General features: G+C 43.8%; 1 protein-coding gene across 1 annotated transcript; it reads right to left on the reverse strand.

Annotated features, from left to right (window-relative positions):
* Positions 1-137: 137 nt before the first annotated feature.
* Positions 138-26,228, reverse strand: LRRC75B (leucine rich repeat containing 75B). The gene is made up of 4 exons (XM_073674219.1): positions 25,479-26,228; positions 25,220-25,348; positions 13,139-13,251; positions 138-2,262 (listed from the first exon to the last, which is right to left on the reverse strand). Exons 1-4 carry the CDS (start codon positions 25,737-25,739, stop codon positions 1,788-1,790), a joined length of 978 nt encoding a protein of 325 aa, XP_073530320.1. The 5' UTR covers positions 25,740-26,228; the 3' UTR covers positions 138-1,787.

A 26,228-nucleotide genomic window follows, 5' to 3' on the forward strand; every position in this document is an offset into this window, starting at 1 on the left:
ACTATGGGTTATACATGTTGACATGGTTAATACTTGTGCCTGCAACTTGTCATTTAATGCAACAAAACTAACAGCTAACACAGTAGTTAATATCAGAAAGCACATTAACTGGCAGGTATTACCATGGAGTAGGGTAGATACTGTTAGTCAAGTGAGAACCCTCCACAGACTATCTACCTTGACTTGTTAAGCCGATAAGGTGCCTAAATGAATGAAACAATGACAATCACAATGAATGAATGAATTTACAATCACTTACTGACAAACAGGTAGACAGAATTATAAATTCTCACTGAGTTGTTACAAAAGGATTCTCCTAGAAACCATTACGAAAGTACTATACATTTACGCTAGTAGCAATCTAGACACTGCTTAACCTATGTAATGCTCAGTGCTATAACGTACAACGGTTACCTTATCACTAATCTGAGCTTCTCTAATATTGTTGGTACCTTTAGAATTATAAAATGGAAACATTTGATAGTAACATGCTATCTTTTCCCAAAGGTCTTCCCCTGAAATGTAAATCTCCTGCTAAGTGGCACATTTCATGCCCCCGTAATAATTATTGTAAAGATACAATTTCCCGGTAGTCTTGCATGAGCCATGAAGTTAGTACACTGTGCTCCAAGTGTATCAAGAAATATTACCTATTTATTGTATTTCTGAGTCCTTTTGGAAGTCTAATTTATCAGTTGCATAATTTGTTAAACCCTTTTATATATCTTTAAACAGGAATCATAAGAGAATCTTTCAGGAGACTGTGAATTTAGTAACATGTCTTGTGACATTTGTAATAGGCTGTCAGTGTGACTTCTATTTTTGAGGAACTTGATAATAGACAATAGTGTATGGGTGAATGGAGTTTTTGTAATTACACATTGTGTTTGCTTCACAGGCTTGAGGAGATTAATTTAGTAATATCGCATTGTGACATTTTAAGAAAAGCTTTGTTTTATTTTTGAAGAGGAACTTGGCAGTAGACAATCTTGTCATTGTGAATCATGTGTTTTTACAAATGCATATTGTATTTGTTAAATGAGCAAATTAGTATTTACTGATACAAGAAAGTATTGGTGAGATCTTTTAAATAGTCCTGATAGAACAATGAAGGAAAAAAGATGTGGTGTTGTATATACATTCAGTGATTAGAAAGATTCAGTTGCACTGAGAACTCCTTCTGCTCTCAGGACAAGGAGCAGCTTTTAGGTGTCCCTGAAACAGTCCAGATACAATACTGCCTTTGTGGGCTTCACAATATCCAACTTCTGCAGGCCGAGTAAACTCTTTGCCAGTATTTATTTTACATTTTGTTCACTGTTGCAAGAGTGAAAGGGTGAATAGCCAGGGATTAAAAAATATTATTTAAAATTGCTTGTATTTTTGTGGTTTCTTCAGTCAAAATCATGCCATTCTATGGCAGCAGATGCCCCCTCCTCTTGGTCTTGGGCACCAACCCCCCCTTTCTAGTTTTCCTGACACTGCAGTTCTGTTCCTGTCTGGCTGTGATCACTGTCCCCTTTTGTTTAGAGATTAATCCACAGAACACACAGTGATGAGGCCGGTGCTGAGCTGTGATGGACTGCCTTGTCTCCGGGCTCCTCGCCCGGTGGGTGAAGATGCGTGGGGCTATGTGGTACCTTTATCTGGCGCCCCTCCTCCTTGGCTGAAAACAACTACTTGTGGCACTGAGTGTAACATCCACTCTTCTTCTTATATTAGATGACATCAACACTGGTTTAAGGAGAGGTGGTCAGTCCCCGACTCCATGGCTGCACTGAGAGGTCTCACCTGTCCCAAGGCAAAGGAAAAGACATGGGAATTCCTCCCTCAGACAAGTCACTGTCTTGTGCCTCAGGAATGGTGGGAAGCAGATTCTGCTGGCACAGACGGCGCCTCAGCCCCAAGAGCAAAGGTTGGGGCATGGAGCAGATGTCTACATTGTTACCCAGATCAACCCAGGCCAGCGAGGGGAAGTTGGCACTGTCCTTCATGGCTTCGCTGAGCTCCTTCAGGGTGGCACAAGAAAGACGATTTCCATTAAGTGCAAGGTGCGTGATATTGGGGAGAACTGCCAAAGCAGGCAGAGCCAAACTCAAAGTGCTGTCTGTGAGCTCTGTAAAGCTTAAGTCCACACTGGTTAGACTATCTCCATGGCTTTGTAAGTAAAGGATCACACGCTGAACATCTCTGGGAGTCAAAGGGATTCCAGACAGATCCAGGGACTCAATATTTGACTTCTGTTGCAGGCTGTTTTTCAGGCTGCCAAAAGAGAAGAAGGAGTTAACTTTGATAATGCCGCATTTGTACTTCTATACAATTCACAGCCACAATTACATGTAATCTCTATTCAAACATAAAATGTAGTTTATCAAGTTAACTGCAATTCAGTTAAAGGGAACATGTCACCAGGTTTTCCCAATTTAAACTAAAGCCACCACCCTTAAAGGGGTTTTCCCACAAACAAAAGTTGATTTTAATCAGTAGATCTTGGAATAATAATAAGTTCCACAATTGGATGTGATTAAATAAAATGTTCCTGTGCTGAGATAATCTTATAAATGTGCCCCTGCTGTGTACTGTGTAATGGCTGTGACTTACCGTGCCGGGACATGGTCTGATCATACCACATCTCCTGGACAGGGAGGGGGGTGGAGGGGGAAGTATAAAGAGATTACAGCACCTCATCGCAGCTGATTCTTTTTGTGAGGTAAAGTATTTCACTGCCTGTTTTTAAACAATGTTTTACTTCAAAGAAAGAATCAGCTGTAATCCCATGCTGTAATATCTGTGTACTCTTTTTCTCCCCCCCCCCCCGCCCAGGAGATGTGGTATGATCAGACCATGTCCCTGTACAGTCAGACACAGACATTACACAGTACACAGCAGGGGCACATTTATAAGATTATCTCAGCACAGGAACATTTTATTTAAACACATCCAATTGTGGAACTTATTATTATTCTAAGATCTATTGATAAAAATCAACTTTTGTTTGTGGGAAAACCCTTTTAACTGTTCTATTACCCCAATCCATCGACCTGTATTTAAGCCCCCAACTCCCCCTGCATATGTAAAAAAAATTCCTCATGTAAATCTGGCATACAGCGTCCTCCTGGCTTGACTGATGTGGATGACGCATCCTACATCATTCACAGATCGCAGTGAATCTAGTACCTGTTGAAGTTCTGTAATGTGCCAGCGCCTATTTACCCGGAAGTGAAGTCGGTGCCAGTGCATGCGCAGTATGGGACATTGCTCTGACCTTAGCAGCGCAGAGCATAGAGCATCTGCACAAGTACAAGATTCGCTGCTAACTGTGGATGACGTGGGATGCGTCAACCACATCAATCAAGCAAGGAGGAAGGAGGAAGGCAGTTGCAGGGATTGAGAAAGCACTGAAAAAAAAAGAGGCAAATCAGACCAACTGTGCTGTATCCCGGAAGTATAGAAGGTATTTTTTGGCATATGCAGAAGGAGTTGGGGGCTGAGATACAGGTCGATGGACTGCGGTAAAAGAGCAGTTAAGGGTGGTGGCTTTAGTTTATATGGGGAAAACCTGGTGACAGGTTCCCTTTAAGACTGATAAAGTTGTCAAAATCTGAGATTGCTCACATATACAGTATAAAGACAGTATATACAGTTTCTAGAGGTTATCAGAACTGGACACAAATTATATAAAGTAGAGATTATGTGGGCGGGCATTTTTTTAACTTCATGTTGGTAACCCTGAGAACACTATAGCTAGCCCATTCCTTTCCCAATGTGAATACTCTGAGGCACCGAAAGATAGCATTCAACTGCAGAGTAAATGACTGGAGAAATGAATAAAAGAGGGAAATGTCAAATATTTCTCCAGCATCCAGAGGAGTAAAATCACTTCATTTTATTGGTATCTTTTAAAAACTGATGTGTACATCCAGGAAACACTTACACATTTTGAACCTTACATTAAGTTCTTATTTATAGCCGTGAATGAGAACTTTCTGTAAGATCTGACCATCTATGGACTGAAAATGCCCCATGAAAATAACCTCAAAACGAGTTGCTTAAACAGGTAATATCATTAGGGTGCATTATCACTGACCGATAATCCTTCAAATTCTAACAATAAAGGCCCATTATTGACGATAATTGTGTAATGTGAATGAGATGAGAGACTGAATGATGTGTCCAAAAACAGTCAGTCATTCATTGTGCATGAAATTGTTTATGCAAATTAATATATTCTTATTCATCTTTCGAAAATTGTGCAATGTAAATGGAGATCGTTCACTGGTTCAATGATTAGATTTGTATAAAGGAGAAGAAGTGGAAATTGAAATGCTGAGTAGGTATGGTTGTCAGTGATTGGCTAATTGTGTCCCGAGGCAATTGTTCAGTAGCAGTAGGAGCTTGGAAGAGTACATATACGTGTCATATTGTTCATCGTTATTACTGCAAATGCTACTGGTACATACAGAAATGGGAAACTGCTTATTGAACATTTTATTACTAATTAGATTTTATTTTCTTAGTATAGTATTAACGGAAATGTTTGTAGAATACTTTATGAATTCATGTAATCAATATAAATACGACTACATCAATATCCCCAATCGTATAGAGTTAGGACAAAAAAGTATATCAGAAACCAACAGTATGAGAGATGAGACTTTTTTTTTATCAAGGCTAAAAGCATCTTTATTACAATAGATTAAATAATTAGAAGACAAAGTAATTATATATATATATATATATATATATATATATATATATATATATACAGTACAGACCAAAAGTTTGGACACACCTTCTCATTTAAAGATTTTTCTGTATTTTCATAACTATGAAAATTGTACATTCACACTGAAGGCATCAAAACTATGAATTAACACATGTGGAATTATATACTTAACAAAAAAGTGTGAAACAACTGAAAATATGTCTTATATTCTAGGCTCTTCAAAGTAGCCACCTTTTCCTTTGATGACTGCTTTGCACACTCTTGGCATTCTCTTGATGAGCTTCAAGAGGTAGTCACCGGAAATGGTCTTCCAACAATCTTGAAGGAGTTCCAGAGATGCTTAGCACTTGTTGGCCCTTTTGCCTTCACTCTGCGGTCCAGCTCACCCCAAACCATCTCGATTGGGTTCAGGTCTGGGGACTGTGGAGGCCAGGTCATCTGACATAGCACACCATCACTCTCCTTCTTGGTCAAACAGCCCTTACACAGCCTGGAGGTGTGTTTGGGGTCATTGTCCTGTTGAAAAATAAATGATGGTCCAACTAAACGCAAACCGGATGGAATAGCATGCCGCTGCAAGATGCTGTGGTAGCCATGCTGGTTCAGCATGCCTTCAATTTTGAATAAATCCCCAACACAGTGTCACCAGCAAAGCACCCCTACACCATCACGCCTCCTCCTCCATGCTTCACGGTAGGAACCAGGCATGTAGAGTCCATCCGTTCACCTTTTTTGCGTTGCACAAAGACACGGTGGTTGGAACCAAAGATCTCAAATTTGGACTCATCAGACCAAAGCACAGATTTCCACTGGTCTAATGTCCATTCCCTGTGTTCTTTAGCCCAAACAAGTCTCTTCTGCTTGTTGCTTGTCCTTAGCAGTGGTTTCCTAGTATCTATTTTACCACGAAGGCCAGCTGCACAAAGTCTCCTCTTAACAGTTGTTGAAGAGATGTGTCTGCTGCTAGAACTCTGTGTGGCATTGACCTGGTCTCTAATCTGAGCTGCTGTTAACCTGTGATTTCTGAGGCTGGTGACTCGGATAAACTTATCCTCAGAAGCAGAGGTGACTCTTGGTCTTCCTTTCCTGTGGTGGTCCTCATGTGAGCCAGTTTCTTTGTAGCGCTTGATGGTTTTTGCAATTGCACTTGGGGACACTTTCAAAGTTTTCCCAATTTTTCGGACTGACTGACCTTCATTTCTTAAAGTAATGATGGCCACACGTTTTTCTTTACTTAGCAGCTTTTTTCTTGCCATAATACAAATTCTAACAGTCTATTCAGTAGGACTATCAGCTGTGTATCCACCTGACTTCTGCACAACACAACTGATGGTCCCAACCCCATTTATAAGGCAAGAAATCCCACTTATTAAATCTGACAGGGCACACCTGTGAAGTGAAAACCATTTCCGGTGACTACCTCTTGAAGCTCATCAAGAGAATGCCAAGAGTGTGCAAAGCAGTCATCAAAGCAAAAGGTGGCTACTTTGCAGAACCTAGAATATAAGACATATTTTCAGTTGTTTCACACTTTTTTGTTAAGTATATAATTCCACATGTGTTAATTCATAGTTTTGATGCCTTCAGTGTGAATGTACAATTTTCATAGTCATGAAAATACAGAAATTTCTTTAAATGAGGAGGTGTTTCCAAACTTTTGGTCTGTACTGTGTGTGTGTGTATACATATACACATACAGAAGTTGCTCAGGTAGTGCAGCTCATCCAGGATGGCACATCAATGCGAGTTGTGGCAAGAAGGTTTGCTGTGTCTGTCAGCGTAGTGTCCAGAGGCTGGAGGCGCTACCAGGAGACAGGTCAGTACACCAGGAGACGTGGAGGGGGCCATAGGAGGGCAACAACCCAGCAGCAGGACTGCTACCTCCACCTTTGTGCAAGGAGGAACAGGAGGAGTACTGCCAGAGCCCTGCAAAATGACCTCCAGCAGGCCACAAATGTGCATGTGTCAGCACAAACGGTTAGAAACCGACTCCATGAGGGTGGTATGAGGGACCGACATCCACAGATGGGGGTTGTGCTCACAGCCCAACACCGTGCAGGACGCTTGGCATTTGCCACAGAACACCAGGATTGGCAAAGTCGCCACTGGCGCCCTGTGCTCTTCACAGAAGAAAGCAGGTTCACACTGAGCACATGTGACAGATGTGACAGAGTCTGGAGACGCCGTGGAGAGTGATCTGCTGCCTGCAACATCCTTCAGCATGACTGGTTTGGCAGTGGGTCAGTAATGGTGTGGGGTGGCATTTCTTTGGAGGGCCGCACACAGGGCCGGCTCCAGGTTTTTCTGGGCCCCGGGCGAAAGAGTCTCAGTGGGCCCCTTTAACACATACCACGATTCATGATGCAGAGATACGGCGGAGAAATATATATATATATATAGTACAATGCAAATATTTCACTTCTTACATTACATGAGTGATATCTATTGTAAATTCCACAATAGCTCAGAAACCGGTGAATCGCTCCACACAGAATAGTGGCCCCCATATAAGGCTCCATACGGAATACTGGCCCCCATATAACGCTTCATACGGAATACTGGCCCCCATATTACACTCCATACGGAATACTGGCCCCCATATAAGGCCCCATAAGGAATACTGGCCCCCATATAAGGCCCCATAAGGAATACTGGCCCCCATATAAGGCCCCATACGGAATACTGGCCCCCATATAAGGCTCCATATGGAATACTGGCCCCCATATAAGGCTCCATACGGAATACTGGCCCCCATATAAGGCTCCATACGGAATACTGGCCCCCATATAAGGCTCCATACGGAATACTGGCCCCCATATAAGGCTCCATACGGAATACTGGCCCCCATACGGAATACTGGCCCCCATATAAGGCTCCATACGGAATACTGGCCCCCATATAAGGTTCCATACAGAATACTGGCCCCCATATAACGCTCCATACTGAATACTGGTCCCCTTATAAAGCTCCATACAGGATACTGGCCCCCATATAACGCTCCATACAGGATACTGGTCCCCTTATAAAACTCCATACAGGATACTGGCCCCCATATAACGCTCCATACAGGATACCGGTCCCCTTATAACGCTCCATACAGGATACCGGTCCCCTTATAACGCTCCATACAGGATACTGGCCCCCATATAATGCTGCATGCAGGCTGTGCCCCCTTATAATGCTCCATGCAGGCTGTTACCTCCCACATAATGCCCCATACAGGCTGTCCCCCCACGTAATGCCCCACACAGGCCCCCCCTTTTAATGCTCCATGCAGGCTGTTACCCCCCACATAATGCCCCATACAGGATGTCACCCCCCCCTCTTTATAATGCCCCATGCAGGATGTACCCCCCCTCTCTTTATAATGCCCCATGCAGGATGCCCCCCCCCCTTCTCTTTATACTGCCCCATGCCTCCATACATTAAAAAAAAAAAAAATCAAATACTCACCTCCCTTCTCCTCACCTGCTACCTGCTACCTGCTGCCCGCTGCTCGGGTTCGAACTCCAGCGTTGTCGGCGTCTTCCCGCTCAGCGCTCCCTGTGACGGCTCAGGGGAGGGCGCGGTGTAAAGGCATCACCGCGCCCTCTGACCTGAGACGTCACAGGGAGCGTAGAGCAGGAAGACAGCTGATCTGCGGAGGCACGGGGAGAGGTAAGTATCCAGCTGCCGGGGCCCTGAGCAAGCGGCGGAGAAGGGCGGGCGCTGACACCGCTCTCCTCCGCCCATAGCCCAGCGGGGTGCGCGACCGCCAGTGGGCCCCTCTGCCTGCTCAGGGCCCCGGCATTTGCCCGGGTGCGCCGGGTGCTGACGCCGGCCCTGGCCGCACAGCCCTCCATGTGCTCGCCAGAGGTAGCCTGACTGCCATTAGGTACCGAGATGAGATCCTCAGACCCCTTGTGAGACCATATGCTGGTGCGGTTGGCCCTGGGTTCCTCCTAATGCAGGACAATGCCAGACCTCATGCGGCTGGAGTTTGTCAGCGGTTTCTGCAAGAGGAAGGCATTGAAGCTATGGACTGGCCCGCCCGTTCCCCAGACCTGAATCCGATTGAGCACATCTGGGACATCATGTCTCGCTCCATCCACCAACGTCATGTTTCACCACAGACTGTCCAGGAGTTGGCGGATGCTTAGTCCAGGTCTGGGAGGAGATCCCACAGGAGACCATCTGCAACCTCATCAGGAGCATGCCCAGGCGTTGTAGGGAGGTCATACAGCACGTGGAGGCCACACACAATGCGGAGCCTCATTTTGACTTGTTTAAAGGACATTACATCAAAGTTGAATGAGCCTGTAGTGTGTTTTTCCACTTTAATTTTGGGGGTGACTCCAAATCCAGGCCTCCATTGGTTAATAAATTCGATTTTCATTGATTATTTTTGTGGGATTTTGTTGTCAGCACATTCAACTTTGTACAGAACCAAGCATTCAATGAGAATATTTCATTCATTCAGATCTAGAATGCGTTATTTGAGTGTTCCCATTATTTTTTTGAGCAGTGTATATATATATATATATATATATATATATATATATATATATATATATATATATATATATATATATATATGCAAAAAATGTGTTCATGATGCACTTTGAAGGGGGATGGGGTCTTCTGCTGACACTGGTATAGGGGTAATGTCCCCCAATTTTGACAATATCCCCCATCCTGGTATATATGCCCCCTCCTTCCTTTTATACCTGGTCCCCATCCCCATCCTGGTATGCATGGAACCCCTCCATCCTGGTATGCATGTCACCCCTCATCCTTATCCTGGTATGCATGGCACCCCTCATCCATATCCTGGTATGCATGGCACCCCTCATCCCTATCTTGGTATGCATGGCACCCCACATCCCTATCCTGGTATGCATGGCACCCCTCATCCCTATCCTGGTATGCATGGCACCCCCCATCCCAATCCTGGTATGCATGGCGCCCCCCATCCCTATCCTGGTATGCATGGCACCCCTCATCCCTATCTTGGTATGCATGGCACCCCTCATCCCTATCCTGGTATGCATGGCACCCCTCATCCCTATCCTGGTATGCATGGCACCCCTCATCCCTGTCCTGGTATGCATGGCACCCCTCATCCCTGTCCTGGTATGCATGGCACCCCTCATCCCTGTCCTGGTATGCATGGCACCCCTCATCCCTGTCCTGGTATGCATGGCACCCCTCATCCCTGTCCTGGTATGCATGGCACCCCTCATCCTTATCCTGGTATGTATGGCCCCCTCAGCGTTATCCTGGTATGTATGGCCCAATCATCTTTATCCTGGTATGTATGGCCCCCTAATCCCCATCATGCTGCACATAAAAAATAAACACTCCTACTCACCTTTCTTCTCTCCTCCTTAGCTGCGTCCTGTCTGCCAGTATTGATCTCTTCATGTGAGGGGCGCATGACGTCACTGCCATGCGCGACTCACAAGGAGAGATCAGCTGCCGGAAGTCACTGCTCCCCACGCCAGGACTGTGTGCGCGGGGAGCAGTGACTTCATGCTGCTTAATAGCCGGCACACAGCGTAGCCGCAGCGTGGCTCCTGCTGCTGCCGGGCTGTCTCGTGTGCCCGCTTATTAAAGGGCATGAATATTCACCCCTCCTCACGCCCATGGGTGTGGAGAGAGGTTGAATATTCATGCCCTTTAACAGCGGTCACAGGCGATTCCGGCAACAGCAGGAGCCGCGCTGCGGCTACACTGTGTGCCGCTATTAAGGAGCATGAATATTCAGTGCTCCCCACGCCCCATGGGGGTGGGGAGCAGTGAATATTAATTTTCTTTAGCAGCGGGGACAGTGTAGGCTGCAGCGGGCGGCTGCTGTCTCCTGTGCCCCGCTCCTCCACCGCTACCGCTTCCCCCTCACACATACATACATATATATATATATACATATATATATATATATATATATATATATACACACACACACACACACACACACACACACACACCCTCGCCCCCCAACATTCGGACTATAAGACGCACCCCCCATTTTCCTCCAAAATTTGAGGAAAAAAGTGCGTCTTATAGTCCGAAAAATATGGTACTTTATTGGCAATGACAGAGGTCAAACGTTTTCTGTAAGTCTTTACAAGGTTGGCACACACAGTTGCTGGTATGTTGGCCCATTCCTCCATGCAGATCTCCTCTAGAGCAGTGAAGTTTTGGGGCTGTCGCTGGGCAGCACGGACTTTCAACTTTCTCCAAAGGTTTTCTATAGGGTTTAGATCTGGAGACTGGCTAGGCCACTCCAGGACCTTGAAATGCTTCTTACGAAGCCACGCCTTTGTTGCCCTGGCGGTGTGATTGGGATTATTGTCATGCTGAAAGACCCAGCCACGTTTCATCTTCAATGCCCTTGCTGATGGAAGAAGGTTTGCACTCAAAATCTCACGATACATGGCCCCATTCATTCTTTCATGTACACGGATCAGTCGTCCTGGTCCCTTGGCAGAGAAACAGCCCCAAAGCATGATATTGCCACCCCCATGCTTCACAGTAGGTATGGTGTTCTTTGGATGCAACTCAGCATTATTTCTCCTCCAAACACGCTGAGTTGTGTTTCTATCAAACAGTTCTACTTTGGTTTCATCTGACCATATGACATTCTCCCAATACGCTTCTGGATCATCCAAATGCTCTCTAGCAAACTTCAGACGGGCCTGGACAAGTAATGGCTTAAGCAGGGGGACACGTCTCACACTGCAAGATCTGAGTCCCTGGTGGCGTAGTGTGTTACTGATGGGAGCCTGTGTAACGTTGGTCCCAGCTCTCTTCAGGTCATTCACTAGGTCCCTCCCATGTGGTTCTGGGATTTTTGCTCACCGTTCTTGGGGTCCTTTTGACCCCACAGGGTGAGATCTTGTGTGGAGCCCCAGATCGAGGGAGATTATCAGTGGTCTTGTATGTCTTCCATTTTCTAATTATTGCTCCGACAGTTGATTTCTTCACACCAAGCTGCTTGCCTATTGCAGATGCAGTCTTCCCAGCCTGATGCAGGGCTACAATTTTGTTTCTAGTGTCCTTCGACAGCTCTTTGGTCTTCACCATAGTGGAGCTTGGAGTGTGACTGTTTGAGGTTGCGGACAGGTGTCTTTTATACTGATAACAAGTTCAAACAGGTGCCAGTACTACAGGTAATGAGTGGAGGACAGAGGAGCCTCTTAAAGAAGAAGTTACAGGTCTGTGAGAGCCAGAAATCTTGCTTGTTTGTAACTGACCAAATACTTATTTTCCACCAAAATTTGAAATAAATTTCTTTCCAAATCAGACAATGATTTTCAGGATTTGTTTTCTCATTTTGTCGCTCATAGTTGAGGTCTACTTATGATGTGAATTACAGGCCTCTCATCTTTTTAAGTGGAAGACCTTGCACAATTGGTGGCTGACTAAATATATATATACAAAATGGGGGATACAAATACAGGAAAGAATGGTGGGTATACCTGGGTAAAAGGTACAATGCACTGCTATATCTATTAAGAGTCTGTCACATCTTTAAATTTATATTTAATACAGACAAAATGTCATATAGCTCATATAATAGTAAACTTGGTCAATAAAGGAGAAATTCTGGTAAGATCAAACAGTTGTATCTTCAACCCGTATAAATAATATTAAGCCCATATAATAATAAATTTGATCAATGTAAGAAGAGTCCTAATAAACTCTTATAATCACATGTAACGTCCATATAATGGACGTCCATTGGACAAAGCTTTCCGTAGCGAAACGCGCGTCCGGTGTGGTGGGTCCCTGGTCTCTTGCAATGCTAGTAACGTTACCTTTATCCGATCTATTAGGTCTGCTTATGAATGTCTTTTATCTCCATGTGTTGTATCTCGGTCCTAATACCATTATATGGACGTTAGATATGATTATAAGAGTTTATTAGGACTCTTCTTACATTGATTAAGTCTATTATATATATTACTTTGTGTTCTAATTTTTTAATGTATTGTAATAAAGATTTTATTCAGTATAAATAGTGTCACTTATGGGATTTGATGTTTGAAGACAAATACACTTCAGATTATCTGTCTGTGGGATCACAGTGATGATGTAACAATTCTCGTCCTATATAAACACTGGTCTGACATAGCCTGCTAATTATGAGTTTCATTCGCATCGTTCATTGCTTAATGAATTATCTGCACGTGTAAATGAACGCTTATGGTTGTGTTATCACAGTCAACCCCTTTCAGAAAGAGTCTGGCATCGGGTAATCAACAGGTAAAATGTAGCAATAGATTTACATTGCAGTCATTCAGATAACTGACCATTCACATAATACAAGGACAGCCTGAGTCTGCCAGAATATTAGTAAAGTGGACTTGCACATACAATATATATATTCTGCTTTTGCTGCCATTAGTCCCCTTTTAATAGCTTACTCACCAGGCCATACTTTTCCTTCGAGGTAGACTGTGTCGATGCCATTTTGAGTGTGGTGTCAAATGGTAGAGCAGCTGCCTGCAAATGCGGTCTGTAGATTTCATCTGGTCTTGTTCCTAAAAATGTAAATTTTTTAGGAAAACGTATGGTAGTCTTATATTGAGACACAGTTACATTCATAGTTATATAGGCTGAAAATAACCTTTCTCCAAAGTTATACATTCTCTAGACAAGGACACTCATTACCACATTCAATCAAAATAAATGGGTTTGTACCAAAATTTGTAGTTATGTAGTTATTCCCTGTCAGTAGGATAGGGGATATCTTCCTGATTGCTGGAAGTCAGACCGCTGTGTCCGTATAACGCTAGCATTCCATTTGCCTGAATGAATGAAGGAAACAAAGGTAGGCATGCTCGACCTCGGTTCTATTTGGAAGTTGCTCTTTAGAGACCCGTTTTCGGGATCAGTGGGAGTACCAGCAGTTGCACCCAAAGACAATCTGCAAGTTATTCCCTATCATACAGATAGAGGATCAAGTCAAATTGTGGTACAAACCGTTTAAGGCACATCTATGTTGTGGTTTCTGTTAAACCACAATGTTCTGCCAGTTCCAGTGGTGCCTAATGAAACCTAATGATTTTTTTAATGTGATCCTTCGACCTTTGGCAAGATGTCTCTCTCCTTGATAGAAAATAGCACCACATACTATATCTCCAATCAAAAAGAGAGAATCTACGACAATGGAGGAAGTGACCATATAGTGACATGTTGCTCGCTCCTGTGTTGGTCGTCCCAGTGAAGAAGACGGTTAGTGTCTGTCGCGATCTGCAAACTATGCAGATCGCACCAGACACTGAGAGGAACTGTTTGTTCATGCGCCGTTACGGGGAACGACAATGCTTGTACTAGATTGCGCGTGGAGGAGGCAGGACACTGAAAAATAAAAATGACCTGCCAATCACTGACAGAATACAGACGGCGGACGGGGAGTATAGGGAGAAGAAGCAGCAGAGCTGTAAGTGTAGTGCCGGCCACTCATAAACACTGATTTCTAAAGGAAAGCTATGGATGTAATCAACAGTGCACATACACAGATGGCATTAGTTTGGCGTAGAAAAACCTGATGACAGGTTTTCCTTTAAGTTATAGAATCTGTAGTAAGGCTGCATTTACACTGGCCAATAATCCATCGAATTCTAAGGTTAACGATCCATTGTTCACGATAATCGTGTAATATGAATGGGCTGAGTGTCAATTATGTGTCCAAAAATGCTCATTCATTGTGTATGAAATTGTTTAGGCGAGAGAAAAAAAATCTCATTCAACTTTTCAAAATTATGTAATGTAAATGGAGATAGTTCACTTCTTCAACGATTTGACGGACAAAAAGGAGAAGTGGAAATTAAAATTCTGAATAGTGGTATTCGTGTTCCAAGACAATAAATAGTTCAGTAGCAGTTGGGGCATTAGAGCAAGTACATATTTGTGATTATGGAAAAATGTTTTCGCTTTGCTAATTTTATTAAATATTTTTTGAACAGTATCAACGAAAATATTGTACAATACTTTATGAATTCATGTATTCAGTATAAATAGTGTCACTTAAAGGATTTAAACGTTGAACACAAATACACTTCAGATCTGTCTCTGTGATCACAGCGCACAATGTAACTATCGCTGTTCAACTATTTCATTCACGATTCTCATCCTATATAAACACTTGACAGACATCGTTTGCCTAGTGTGAGTTACAGCACATCGCTCATCAATTAATAGATTATCTGCTCGTGTAAACAAAACTTAAATCACGGGATTAGATTGCAAGGAACAATATTAAACAGTCAATTTAGGGAACATTTAGTCCACTTTTCAGCTAAACAGAAGCTAATGAATTGTTTTTTATCAAAGAAGTGGAACCCATCTCACATCATTTGGTTTAGTCAGAATGTGGGTAAAGTTGTGTAATGTGGTGCAGGGCGGTAGCTGTGGGCAAGGTACTCGTGTTTTACACCCCTGCACGCTACATGAAAATTGGGTCCTGGCTGGATGTATGGACTTTAGCTGTGATGGCGAGACGCCCTTGTAGACCGAATGGTGCCGCTGTTTTCGTCCGGCCAGGACCAGGCGTTGCATAGTTCAATGAGAGAGGCCATAGTCCATAAATAAACATATTTTTACTGAAAAATAACTTTTGAGGAGCTGTATACAGTAGATAGTAGGCATTCATCTTTGTGAATGTTTTAGTTATGACATGGTACATTATCAAACACTAGTTCCTCTTTTCCTGGAGTCACTCCAGCTTTCTGCTTTTCTTAGCTCTTCTGTCTCTACACAGCCCAGCACACTACCCTAGGAGTCTCCTCGTCCCCCAATGACGGCACTACAGTCCAGCAAGCAAGAGTTCTATACTTCCACCCATGGTTCCGTGTCTTGCTCCCCTTAGGAGAGTTTTCTATGTCAATATGGCTGCTACTTAGCTTCTCGCTCTATTGACGCCTCTGGAACACAACGTCCTAGTCTGGACATATGCTGTGACGGGGGCCATAGACTGCAATGGTGACAGCAGAGAGAATGTGAACTCTGCCGTGCACTTTTTTCTGGACTGTACGCCCACAGGAGGCAGGCCACTCAGACGTAGGCTTCTGCGTTTAAGTGTCCGCCTCCTGTGGGCGTACACTCCAGAAAAAAGTGCAAGGCAGAGCTCACGTTCGCTCTGCCATCACCATTGCAGTCTATGGTCCCCGTCGCAGCATACGTCCAGACCCCGTTTTTGGGGAATTTAGAATGTATGCACCGACGGGGACACAGAACGCAATGTGAAAGCACCCTTAGTCTTGCTTGTCCTTCCTTCTCTGTCCCGACAACTCCATACTGTCCCACTAGACTTCTTGCCCCAGGCCCTGGTACTTCTTACTTTCCTCTCTTACTTTCTCTGAACCGACTCTGGACTGCAACTCCCTTCTCTGTTGAATAGTACGATTCACTCGGTCATCTCTGTCTTTTGTCACGGGACAACCACAGCACGCAGTTCTGTTCCTAAATGAGACCTGAGGTCTGCTACTGCTGCAGGCTGATCCCTATCTGACATTCTACCTGGAAACTCTCCATTGTCCCCACGCAAAGCTCCTCCCCCTGGGCTAGGCCCACCTATTAACTCCATCCCTCCCTGTAGGCTACCTAGTGCTGGGCAGAACACAACTCTATCACTAACAATAGAGATCCTTAAACATTCAAACATACAGGTGCATCTCACTAAATTAGAATATCATCAAAAAGTTAAATTATTTCAGTTCTTGAATACAAAAAGTGAAACCCATATTTTATATAGAGTCATTACAGAGTGATCTATTTCAAGTGTTTATTTCTGTTAATGTTGATGATTATGGCTTACAGCCAATGAAAACACAAAAGTCATTATCTCAGTAAATTAGTGAGATGCACCTGTAAAGCATTACAAAATATACAGTACAGACCAAAAGTTTGGACACACCTCATTTAAAGATTTTTCTGTATATTCATGACTATGAAAATAGTACATTCACACTGAAGGCATCAAAACTATGAATTAACACATGTGGAATTATATACTTAACAAAAAAGTGTGAAACAACTGAAAATATGTCTGATATTCTAGGTTCTTCAAAGTAGCCACCTTTTGCTTTGATGACTGCTTTGCACACTCTTGGCATTCTCTTGATGAGCTTCAAGAGGTAGCCACCGGAAATGGTCTTCCAACAATCTTGAAGGAGTTCCCAGAGATGCTTAGCACTTGTTGGCCCTTTTGCCTTCACTCTGCGGTCCAGCTCACCCCAAACCATCTCGATTGGGTTCAGGTCTGGTGACTGTGGAGGCCAGGTCATCTGGCGTAGCACCCCATCACTCTCCTGCTTGGTCAAATAGCCCTTACACAGCCTGGAGGTGTGTTTGGGGTCATTGTCCTGTTGAAAAATAAATGATGGTCCAACTAAACGCAAACCGGATGGAATAGCATGCCGCTGCAAGATGCTGTGGTAGCCATGCTGGTTCAGTATGCCTTCAATTTAGAATAAATCCCCAACAGTGTCACCAGCAAAGCACCCCCACACCATCACACCTCCTCCTCCATGCTTCACGGTGGGAACCTGGCATGTAGAGTCCATCCGTTCACCTTTTCTGGGTCGCACAAAGACACAATGGTTGGAACCAAAGATCTCAAATTTGGACTCAACAGACCAAAGCACAGGTTTCCACTGGTATAATGTCCATTACTTGTGTTTTTTAGCCCAAGCAAGTCTCTTCTGCTTGTTGCCTGTCCTTAACAGTGGTTTCCTAGCAGCTATTTTACCATGAAGGCCTGCTGCACAAAGTCTCCTCTTAACAGTTGTTGAAGAGATGTGTCTGCTGCTAGAACTCTGTGTGGCATTGACCTGGTCTCTAATCTGAGCTGCTGTTAACCTGCGAATTCTGAGGCTGGTGACTCGGATAAACTTATCCTCCGAAGCAGAGGTGACTCTTGGTCTTCCTTTCCTGGGGCGGTCCTCATGTGAGCCAGTTTCTTTGTAGCGCTTGATGGTTTTTGCAATTGCACTTGGGGACACTTTCAAAGTTTTCCCAATTTTTCGCACTGACTGACCTTCATTTCTTACAGTAATGATGGCCACTCGTTTTTCTTTACTTAGAATTTGTATTATGGCAAGAAAAAAACAGCTAACAGTCTATTCAGTAGGACTATCAGCTATGTATCCACCAGACTTCTGCACAACACAACTGATGGTCCCAACCCCATTTATAAGGCAAGAAATCCCACTTATTAAACCTGACAGGGCACACCTGTCAAGTGAAAACCATTTCTGGTGACTACCTCTTGAAGCTCATCAAGAGAATGCCAAGAGTGTGCAAAGCAGTCATCAAAGCAAAAAGGTGGCTACTTTGAAGAACCTAGAATATAAGACATATTTTCAGTTATTTCACACTTTTTTGTTAAGTATATAATTCCACATGTGTTAATTCATAGTTTTGATGCCTTCAGTGTGAATGTACAATTTTCATAGTCATGAAAATACAGAAAAATCTTTAAATGAGAAGGTGTGTCCAAACTTTTGGTCTGTACTGTACATGTCTTCAAGGGGAAACGTATGCAACACCTCCACCTCCTTACAGTAGCATACAATTCACTTTTGGCCCTGGAAACCTCACTTACGTCTAAACCCATCCCAAATGAGCCACCAATGTCACTCTAGGAATGCAGCAAATCCCGTTATGGTTTTGAGTTTGCTTCTTTCTAGCAATTTCCAGTAAATATGGAACATGTGAAAACCAAAAACGTGTTTTGTTTTGCAACACTGATGTTATATCAAATAGATCTAGAAAATGAATCACACTTTTTGTTTAGGGAAGTGAAAAAATTACATTTCCACGACTAAAATGATTATGAACATCATTTATATGTGCTGCACTTCCATTACTAATAAAGGGTAGAATCCCGTTTATACATTGTTTTTATTGCAGATGCACATTTGTGTACGTACTAAGTCTCCCAAAAACATGATTCTTTATTTAAAGCAAAAGTTGGTTCCCAGACAAGTTGTAAGAACTAGCATTCTGCACTTTGCTGTAGCTGTCAGTGCTGCTGAGATTTTACAGACTTACTGTACTTGTTATCACTGACAAAATGAATTTCCGGCCATATAAACCTTTTTTAGGCCTCCTTCACATAATGATTTTTTTTCTTTGGTTTCAAAATGCATGAAGACTTTTTATGTACCAACACATTTTTGGTGTTATTTCTTTTTTAAGTGTCATTTTGTACAAGTACTGTGCAATTTTTTATGTCTGAAAACCGCCATACCCTGCACATTTTAAATTTTAATACTGATTTTAAAGTAACTTCTGGTCCCAAAGTTTTTAACATTAAAAATGTAATGAAAAGTACTGTTATTAGAATGCTGTGTGTGTGTGAATCCATCCTTATACAGATCGCTACATATTCATGGCTTGTGGTCACTCATTGACGCAGCTTTGTTTTAATTTCATTAAACTTTATTTTCTGTCAATTTTCAGTTATTTATTCACTAGTAAAAGATGCAGTGCGGCCTATATTTCCTTTATAAAGAAAATATCCACAGTGAAAAGTGAAAAATAAGACTAAATAAGTGAAAACTAGGCTAAATAAGACTATTCACACAGCATTTTTTGGTATAAAAGCTGGGCAAATCTCCTGACAGATGTACCAATCATATAACCGCAGTTATAGACAAGTTTAAACTAAATCTGTCGGCAGGTTTTTGCTATGTAAGCTGAAGAAAGCATGAGGTAGGGGTTAAAATACAGATTTCAGAGATGCCTCTCTTATCAAGCTCTGTGGTTTTGTTTGCCTGCAATTATTGTTTTAGCATGAGAAGCTTATCTTTTCTGTGACCCAAAAGCTCATGCCTCCTGGTCTGACAATGCCCCACTCCCTGTGATAAGAAGCTCACTGTCTATAGACAATGTACACAGCCTGGTGTGGGCGGGGTTAGCTTTCTCAGCTCTGCTTCACTGCTAAATCTAAACACTCTGATTGTGTCAGAATGGCTGCACCCAGTTAACTAAGTGATACATCTTTGGATCCAGGGTCTCATTCTACATCAGGCTGCTCTCAGATGAAGTAGCAAAAACCTGCTGACATAATCCCTTTAAGTGTATGTCTTGGATAATTTCAGAGCTAGGTAAAAAGACATCAAATCTGTACTATGTCTTGTGCACATGATCAGAAAACAGATCAGTGTTGTGTGGATCTGTGGCTATAGTATACTGTTGGGCCATTCTGAACATGTGTGCGCCTTTTATTTTTTACTAAGGGTGTCCATATACCATTAAAGGGAATCAGTCATGGTCAAAAAGGTATCTGATCTGCAGGCAGAATGTCAGAGCAGGAGAAGCCGATAAGGTTAATATACATTTTTATGCAGAAAGATTCAATAAATATTTAATTTTATTCATTGAAATCCCTGGTCGTCCTTTTTTTCAGTGATTGATAATCTTCCCTGTACATGTAGGCATAGCTGAGAAAGACCACCCACTGGGATTTCATAGACAGAATACAAGTAACAAACATATATCATTCTGCTCAGCTTCTGCTTTACTAAACCACGCTGTCCTCAGATCGGACTATATGTACAATGTGATGGATTCCCTTTAAACTGTCAGACATATACTTGTTTGACAGACAACTATCTCTCCAGACTTCCCCATATGAATGCACCTTTAGGTTTGGTGGGCATGCATGCATTTTTAATAGGGGGCAGCACTGTGATTAGCACTGTTGCTTTGAAGTGTTGCAATCCTGAGTTCAAATCTGACCAAAGACAACATCTGCAAGAAGTTTGTATGTTTTCTCTGTGTCTGGGTTAGTTTTCCTCTGTGTGCTCAGTTTTTTTTCCCCACACTCCAAAGATATATTGAAAGGGAATATAGATTGTGAGCCTCAATGGGGATAGTGATGATAATGTCTGTAAAGTGCTGCAGAATAAGTTGTTGCTAATAAATAAATAGAATAATAAACAGATAAATATGGAGAGCGGAGTAATCTACTGCTATCGAGCGCTGGAATCAGCTTATTGCATGGGGAAACAAAAGAATAAGAAGTTACAATTTAACATGCCCATTCTTCTCTCCAACAATACTTACTGTGGAGAATCAGAAACACCCATTCACATGCATTCATCATTCTAATGTGTATGGGAATCTCAAGGCACATAGAGAATTTTCTCTCAAATTCCATATGAATCTGTAAAAAATGTAGTATGCTGAATCAGAAGCTGTTTTACCATACAATGTTGTACAGAGTATCTACAGGCCTGCAACAAAGACCTATAACACTCTGCAGGGCGAGACATACCGTTGGTGCAACCTGTGCAGGAGCGCAAGAGTTAATGAGCCCACCTCCACCTCCAAAGCATTAAACAGCTTCAGTCACAGACACATTACTGGACTTCAGAGGACTCATGTACTGTTATTGCACAGGTCCCTCTTCTGTCTGTATGCCTACATAAAAGCTTTGTGTACATTGACCATGACAATATATGATATTTGTTTTTTGCTCATTTTTCTAAATTTTCTTCTAAATACTCTTAATGTATCTTTAACATTACTGCACTGATTTTCTATGAAAATACAGCTGGTTTTGCCATAATCCAGGACTGTATTGGAGCCTGACCCAGGAATCTGTCTGGAGTTTGTCTGTTTTTTGTCCATTGTTCTAAACAATGTTACTTATTTATATTCTCCTTTTTTATCTCCAACCTTCTTGCATGTTTTTTTTCTCTCTCTTACAATCCAATTCTCATTTCTTATTTCTGACATTTTTGTGCATCCTGATTTTCCTACACATTTTATTGAGTATCTACTGTACATATCACACTGTTTTCATACGGTTATTTGGATGGGAAAAGTAAGGTTACAGCGGTTGTCTCCACAGAGACAACTCATTTCAGAATTCAGCCATCAGCTATTCGGTCTCGCTTCTGGTTCCTCCAGAAAAAAGCTAATTTTCTAGGTAAATCCATATCTAGCCCGGCATTTTCTTAGTAGAGGCCACTGCATGGGCAATATAGTATTACAAGGCCATATACAGGCTTTATAGAGAATGAATAAAAACAGTCAATTCATGGTCCACTATACGCCATCTTGGACTATATTCTCACTGAAAAGTACAGTTGGTATTGCTTCTAGGGAGAAACTCTGGAATACAAACAGTAAGGGCTGTATACATCGGGCGAGTATTTATCAAATGTTTTATCAGATAGCACTCGGACCAATGTTATTCTATGGGGCAGTGCTGATCAGCTCTCTTTTTCTCATGATGATTCAGCATGAGAAAAAAATTGCAGCATGCTGCGAGTTGCTGCGCAAATCAGATCGCACTTATCCATTCAAGTCTATGGGTACGTGTGAAATATCGGACTGCACTCGAATGACATCCGAGTGGAGTCTGATTTCTATGGGCTCACACAATGGAGAAATCTTCTCCTGACCTGTGCTACAATTACCTCATCTGAAAGAGTTGGATCACATAATGATGATACTCGGATCAAACTCTAAGTGTCATTTACATAATCTATCTGATTCTCTCGCATAGGAGAATCTATGCTTGTGTGACCCCGGTTTCAGAATTTATTCTGTCACTTTACTGTGGGGGGGGGGCCAAAAATTCTCTGAATTGCGCAGAATGGACCCTGTTGGGTCCCACTACACCATACTGGGTGCAAATAATTTAAAGATAGTAGAATCTAAATTTGCTCATCATATGTCCAGAATAATATTCCATCTTTCTGACATTTTTTAGACTTATGGATGAGTTGTACATATATTAGTGTTTATCATAACATCTATACATAATCAGAGCCTGGTTCTGACAATAAGCTATGGGTGTGGAATGTATAAGGATCTCTCTCTACAATAGTGATACTCAATATCACACATTTGTTACATCATGTCTGATGGTGTTGTAAAAACATCTGTGTGTCCATGGCTACTTTTATCAATAACACATGTCCAAATAAAATATATACATTTACAAAGACAATCATATCTAGAAGCTGTTTATGTATAAATGGGTATTTGCACCATAGGTAGATTATAATGAGGACGATCTGGGCTACCGCCCGGGGCCCCGAACCTCCAGGGGGCCCTGGGCTCCGGGGTGTCTATGGCCAGATTGTCCTCATTATATGTGCGGCGCCGCGGCACATACCGGCAGACAGTGGCGGGGGGGGGCCGGACCGCTCCCCCAGCAGCGGCGCACGGCCGCTGCTTCTTCTTCGGCCAGGCCAGCACTGCAGCATTTAACTTCCCTGTGCTGGCCCGGCCACGTTACTGCTAGGAGATACGACCCTGTGCGCGGCCGTGTCTACTAGTTGTGACGTCACGCAGTGCACGCCCGGCCTGCAGTGCTGCACCGGAAAAGAGCAGGACTGGAGCCGAGCCGGGGGATGGTGAGTGTGTGTGTGTTTGTGCGCGCAGGCAGATATCATTGTGTGATGTCTGTTTATATGTATTCTTGTGTTTCAAATGTGTTTATGCGTGTATGTATATGTCTGTATATGTTTGTGTGCGTGCGTGACTGCGTGCGGCCTCCTGCTGAGTATAGATGGCGCCGTGCGGTCTCCTGCTGTCTCTGGGGGGGGCGCCGTGCGGCCTCCCGCTGTGTATAGATGGCGCCGTGCAGCCTGCCGCTGTGTATAGATGGCGCCGTGCAGCCTCCCGCTGTGCATAGATGGCATCGTGCGGCCCCCTGCTGTGTATAGATGGCTACGTGCGGCCTCCCGCTGTGTATAGATGGCTACGTGCGGCCTCCTGCTGTGTATAGATGGCTATAATTACAATTAATGTACGGCTATGTGCCCACGATGCAGAAATGCTCCGGATTTTTTTTGAGCGTTTCTGCATCTCCCTGGCAGAAAAAACGCATGTGGAGCGTACATGCGGATTGTACATGCGTTTTTCCTGCCAAGGACATGCGGATGTGAATCGTTCTTCACTTGCAATTCCGCATGCGGGTTGACAAGCGCTTTCCAAGCGATTTTAGCATCACTTGGAAAGTGCTTGACAACTTGGTCACACTATATAAATCCATGCAACCGGCATGGATTTATATAGTGTGACAGTAAAAGAATGGTAAAAAATAAATATATAATTACCTTCTGATGGCCTGCCGATGTCAGCGGTCGCGTGACCCGTCACATGACTAAATGACGCCATGGCAGGTTCTTTTCAGACCATCGCGAGCTGCCGGCAAGCCAGGACGCATCGGATAAAGACACCGGGGACCATCAGAAGGCAAGTATAATATTTATTTTTTATTTTATTCTTTTTTTACAGGTTCTATGGTACCCGAGTCTGGAGGAGAGTCTCCTCTTCTCCAAACCCGAGTACCATCCGCACATTGAAACGCATGGATTCTGCATGTACAGATGCAGTGATGCGGATTCCATGTGTTCCAATGCAAGTCAATGGCGGCGAAAACGCCGCGCTTCCGCAAAATAATTGGTAGTGCTGCGGATTTTTCCGCAATGATAATCCGTAGCGGAAATTTCCGCAGCATGTGCACATCACATGCGGATTATCATTGGGGAACATGGCAGACCTTCTACCAAGCGTTTTTAAGCGTTTCTGCAGCGGAATTGCACACAGCCTAAAAAAAATTATTATAATTAATATTGTGCCAAATTAATTTCACGTGAACTATCACAGGGGATCATGTGACATGTCACGTGATACATCAGGTGTGTGTGTGTGTGGGGGGGGGGGCGCCTTCTAAACTGCCCGGGGCCCTTGCTACTCTTAATCCACCCCTGATTTGCACTGTTGATTTTACAAGACATGCAACATCTGAACAAAGGTGGCACTTACATACTGTCCTCATACAACACTTATGTTGTGGTTATATCGTATTGTGAGTATTCTGCAATTGCTGCTTTCTATTGAGCGGATTTCTTTTAATTATTTGATCTCTAGTTTGATCTTTAAATTAAATTCAGATTTGCAACCGAAGTATATGAGCCAAGAGCATTGTCTCTGTAAAGCGGGCACAGCTAATGATGGAGTGGGTCTTATGGAAACCAACAGGTTGTAAGTCTCCAGGATCTACTGTTATTTCACGATTGTATTATTTTCATGCTGCCAATGCAGATGAGGGACAAATCATAAGAACAATTTCTAAATATAAGCTTTGCTCTACCTCTTAATTTAAAGAGATGCACCCTTCCTCACATTTGGCATAGTGCACTTTCACAGGGTTCCCTTCTGTTGTTAGCACTGGCCCCCTTTTCCCCTTCCATCTCCCCCTCCCCAGCTTTCTGTGTTATCCCCCTCCTCTCTCAGCCTCCACCCTCACTACCACTCACATATACCTATCATTGGTATTCAGTGCAAGCTCTGCTGTTTCTCCAAGGTTTTCACTCCAAATAAAAGAAAAACAACCAGAGGAATGACATCAATTAATAAGAAATGCACATTTGTCCTGTGCAATGACATAGCATTTATACAGGGAAACTGTTCACAGTGTTGCATGAAGGCTATAGAGGTCATGTAGCAGAAGGCGATTTCATGGCGTTTTCTTACCTTCCTTGGACACTGCAATTCCCTGGCCAGGCTGAGCAGCAGCTCATGGGAGATGGGATCCACCTGGTTGAGATAAGGGGCATGCCTATATAGGATATCATTGAGGAAAGTCCCCTCCAGGCCCAGGTCCTACAGAGACAGCAAAAGGGGGAGGTCAGCACACCCTGGCCCAAGGTTAGGCATGATGTCAGATTTAGCTAGGTGCCATGTTTGTATGTAGCATGTGCAGGGGCCCCTGGGGGCCCCGGCTCCTCCTCACCTTGCGGAGCAGCTGTAGGGTGCGCAGTGCCCGCTCCTGCTTGTGGTCCCGGAGCAGCGCCTGCATGTCCCGGATCCAGGCTGCTCTCCTCACATAAGGAGCCGGCTTGTTCCTGCGCAGGATCCGCTCAGAGCTCAGGATCAACGAAGACAGCACAAAATCCCCGCGGGGCCCTGCAGCCTCCCCCCGCAGGGGCCCCAGATCCATTCCATCTTCAGGCTCATCTTCCAGGCTGCTCTGTCTGCTCAGCCGGCCTCCCATCACCCTGCTAGTCTAGCTGTGCCCTACACCTGCTCTAATGTAGCCACCATCGGCACAGCTGGCAGCACGTAGCTGTACCTGCCCCCACTTCTGGTGTGAATGTCAGTGCCCCTTGGTACGCACAACCACTACGAGGTCAATTCTAGCCTCTACTACCATGGCTCCTGCCAGTCACTCTACAGGGCCAGCAGAGCCCCTGCTGCAGGGCGTGAGGAGCTGTCCACAGCGGCTGGTGCTGAGCTGGTGCCGCTGCTGCACCCCTGTGCGCGGCCCCTGTGCTGACAGCCGGCCCTGCTGCCGCCGCCGCTGCTGCCGAACATCTTCGATCTGTGTCTGGAGCCGCCTGTCTTCTTCTGTTTGTTTATATTTCAGCTTCCACAATCCGACCAATCCTGAGCAGGGATGTGTGTGGTGGGGGATGGTGGGAGCAATGTGTCTGGGATGGTGGAGGGGGCTGTGTCTGAGGGAGAGGGAACAGGGAGGGCACTG

Source organism: Phyllobates terribilis, unplaced genomic scaffold (assembly GCF_046119375.1).
Source record: "Phyllobates terribilis strain yellow unplaced genomic scaffold, ASM4611937v1 Scaffold_1__5_contigs__length_1240528914, whole genome shotgun sequence".
Taxonomy (NCBI): domain Eukaryota; kingdom Metazoa; phylum Chordata; class Amphibia; order Anura; family Dendrobatidae; genus Phyllobates; species Phyllobates terribilis.

What these genes read in the sequence shown, in the direction of transcription:
- LRRC75B (XM_073674219.1), bottom strand. Translation starts at nt 25,739, where the DNA reads ATGGGAGGCCGGCTGAGCAGACAGAGCAGCCTGGAAGATGAGCCTGAA. An exon ending in AATTGCAGTGTCCAAGGAAG is followed by an intron (nt 13,252 to 25,219) that starts GTAAGAAAACGC and finishes TTACATTTTTAG; the next exon opens with GAACAAGACCAGATGAAATC. An exon ending in CGAAGGAAAAGTATGGCCTG is followed by an intron (nt 2,263 to 13,138) that starts GTGAGTAAGCTA and finishes CTCTTTTGGCAG; the next exon opens with CCTGAAAAACAGCCTGCAAC.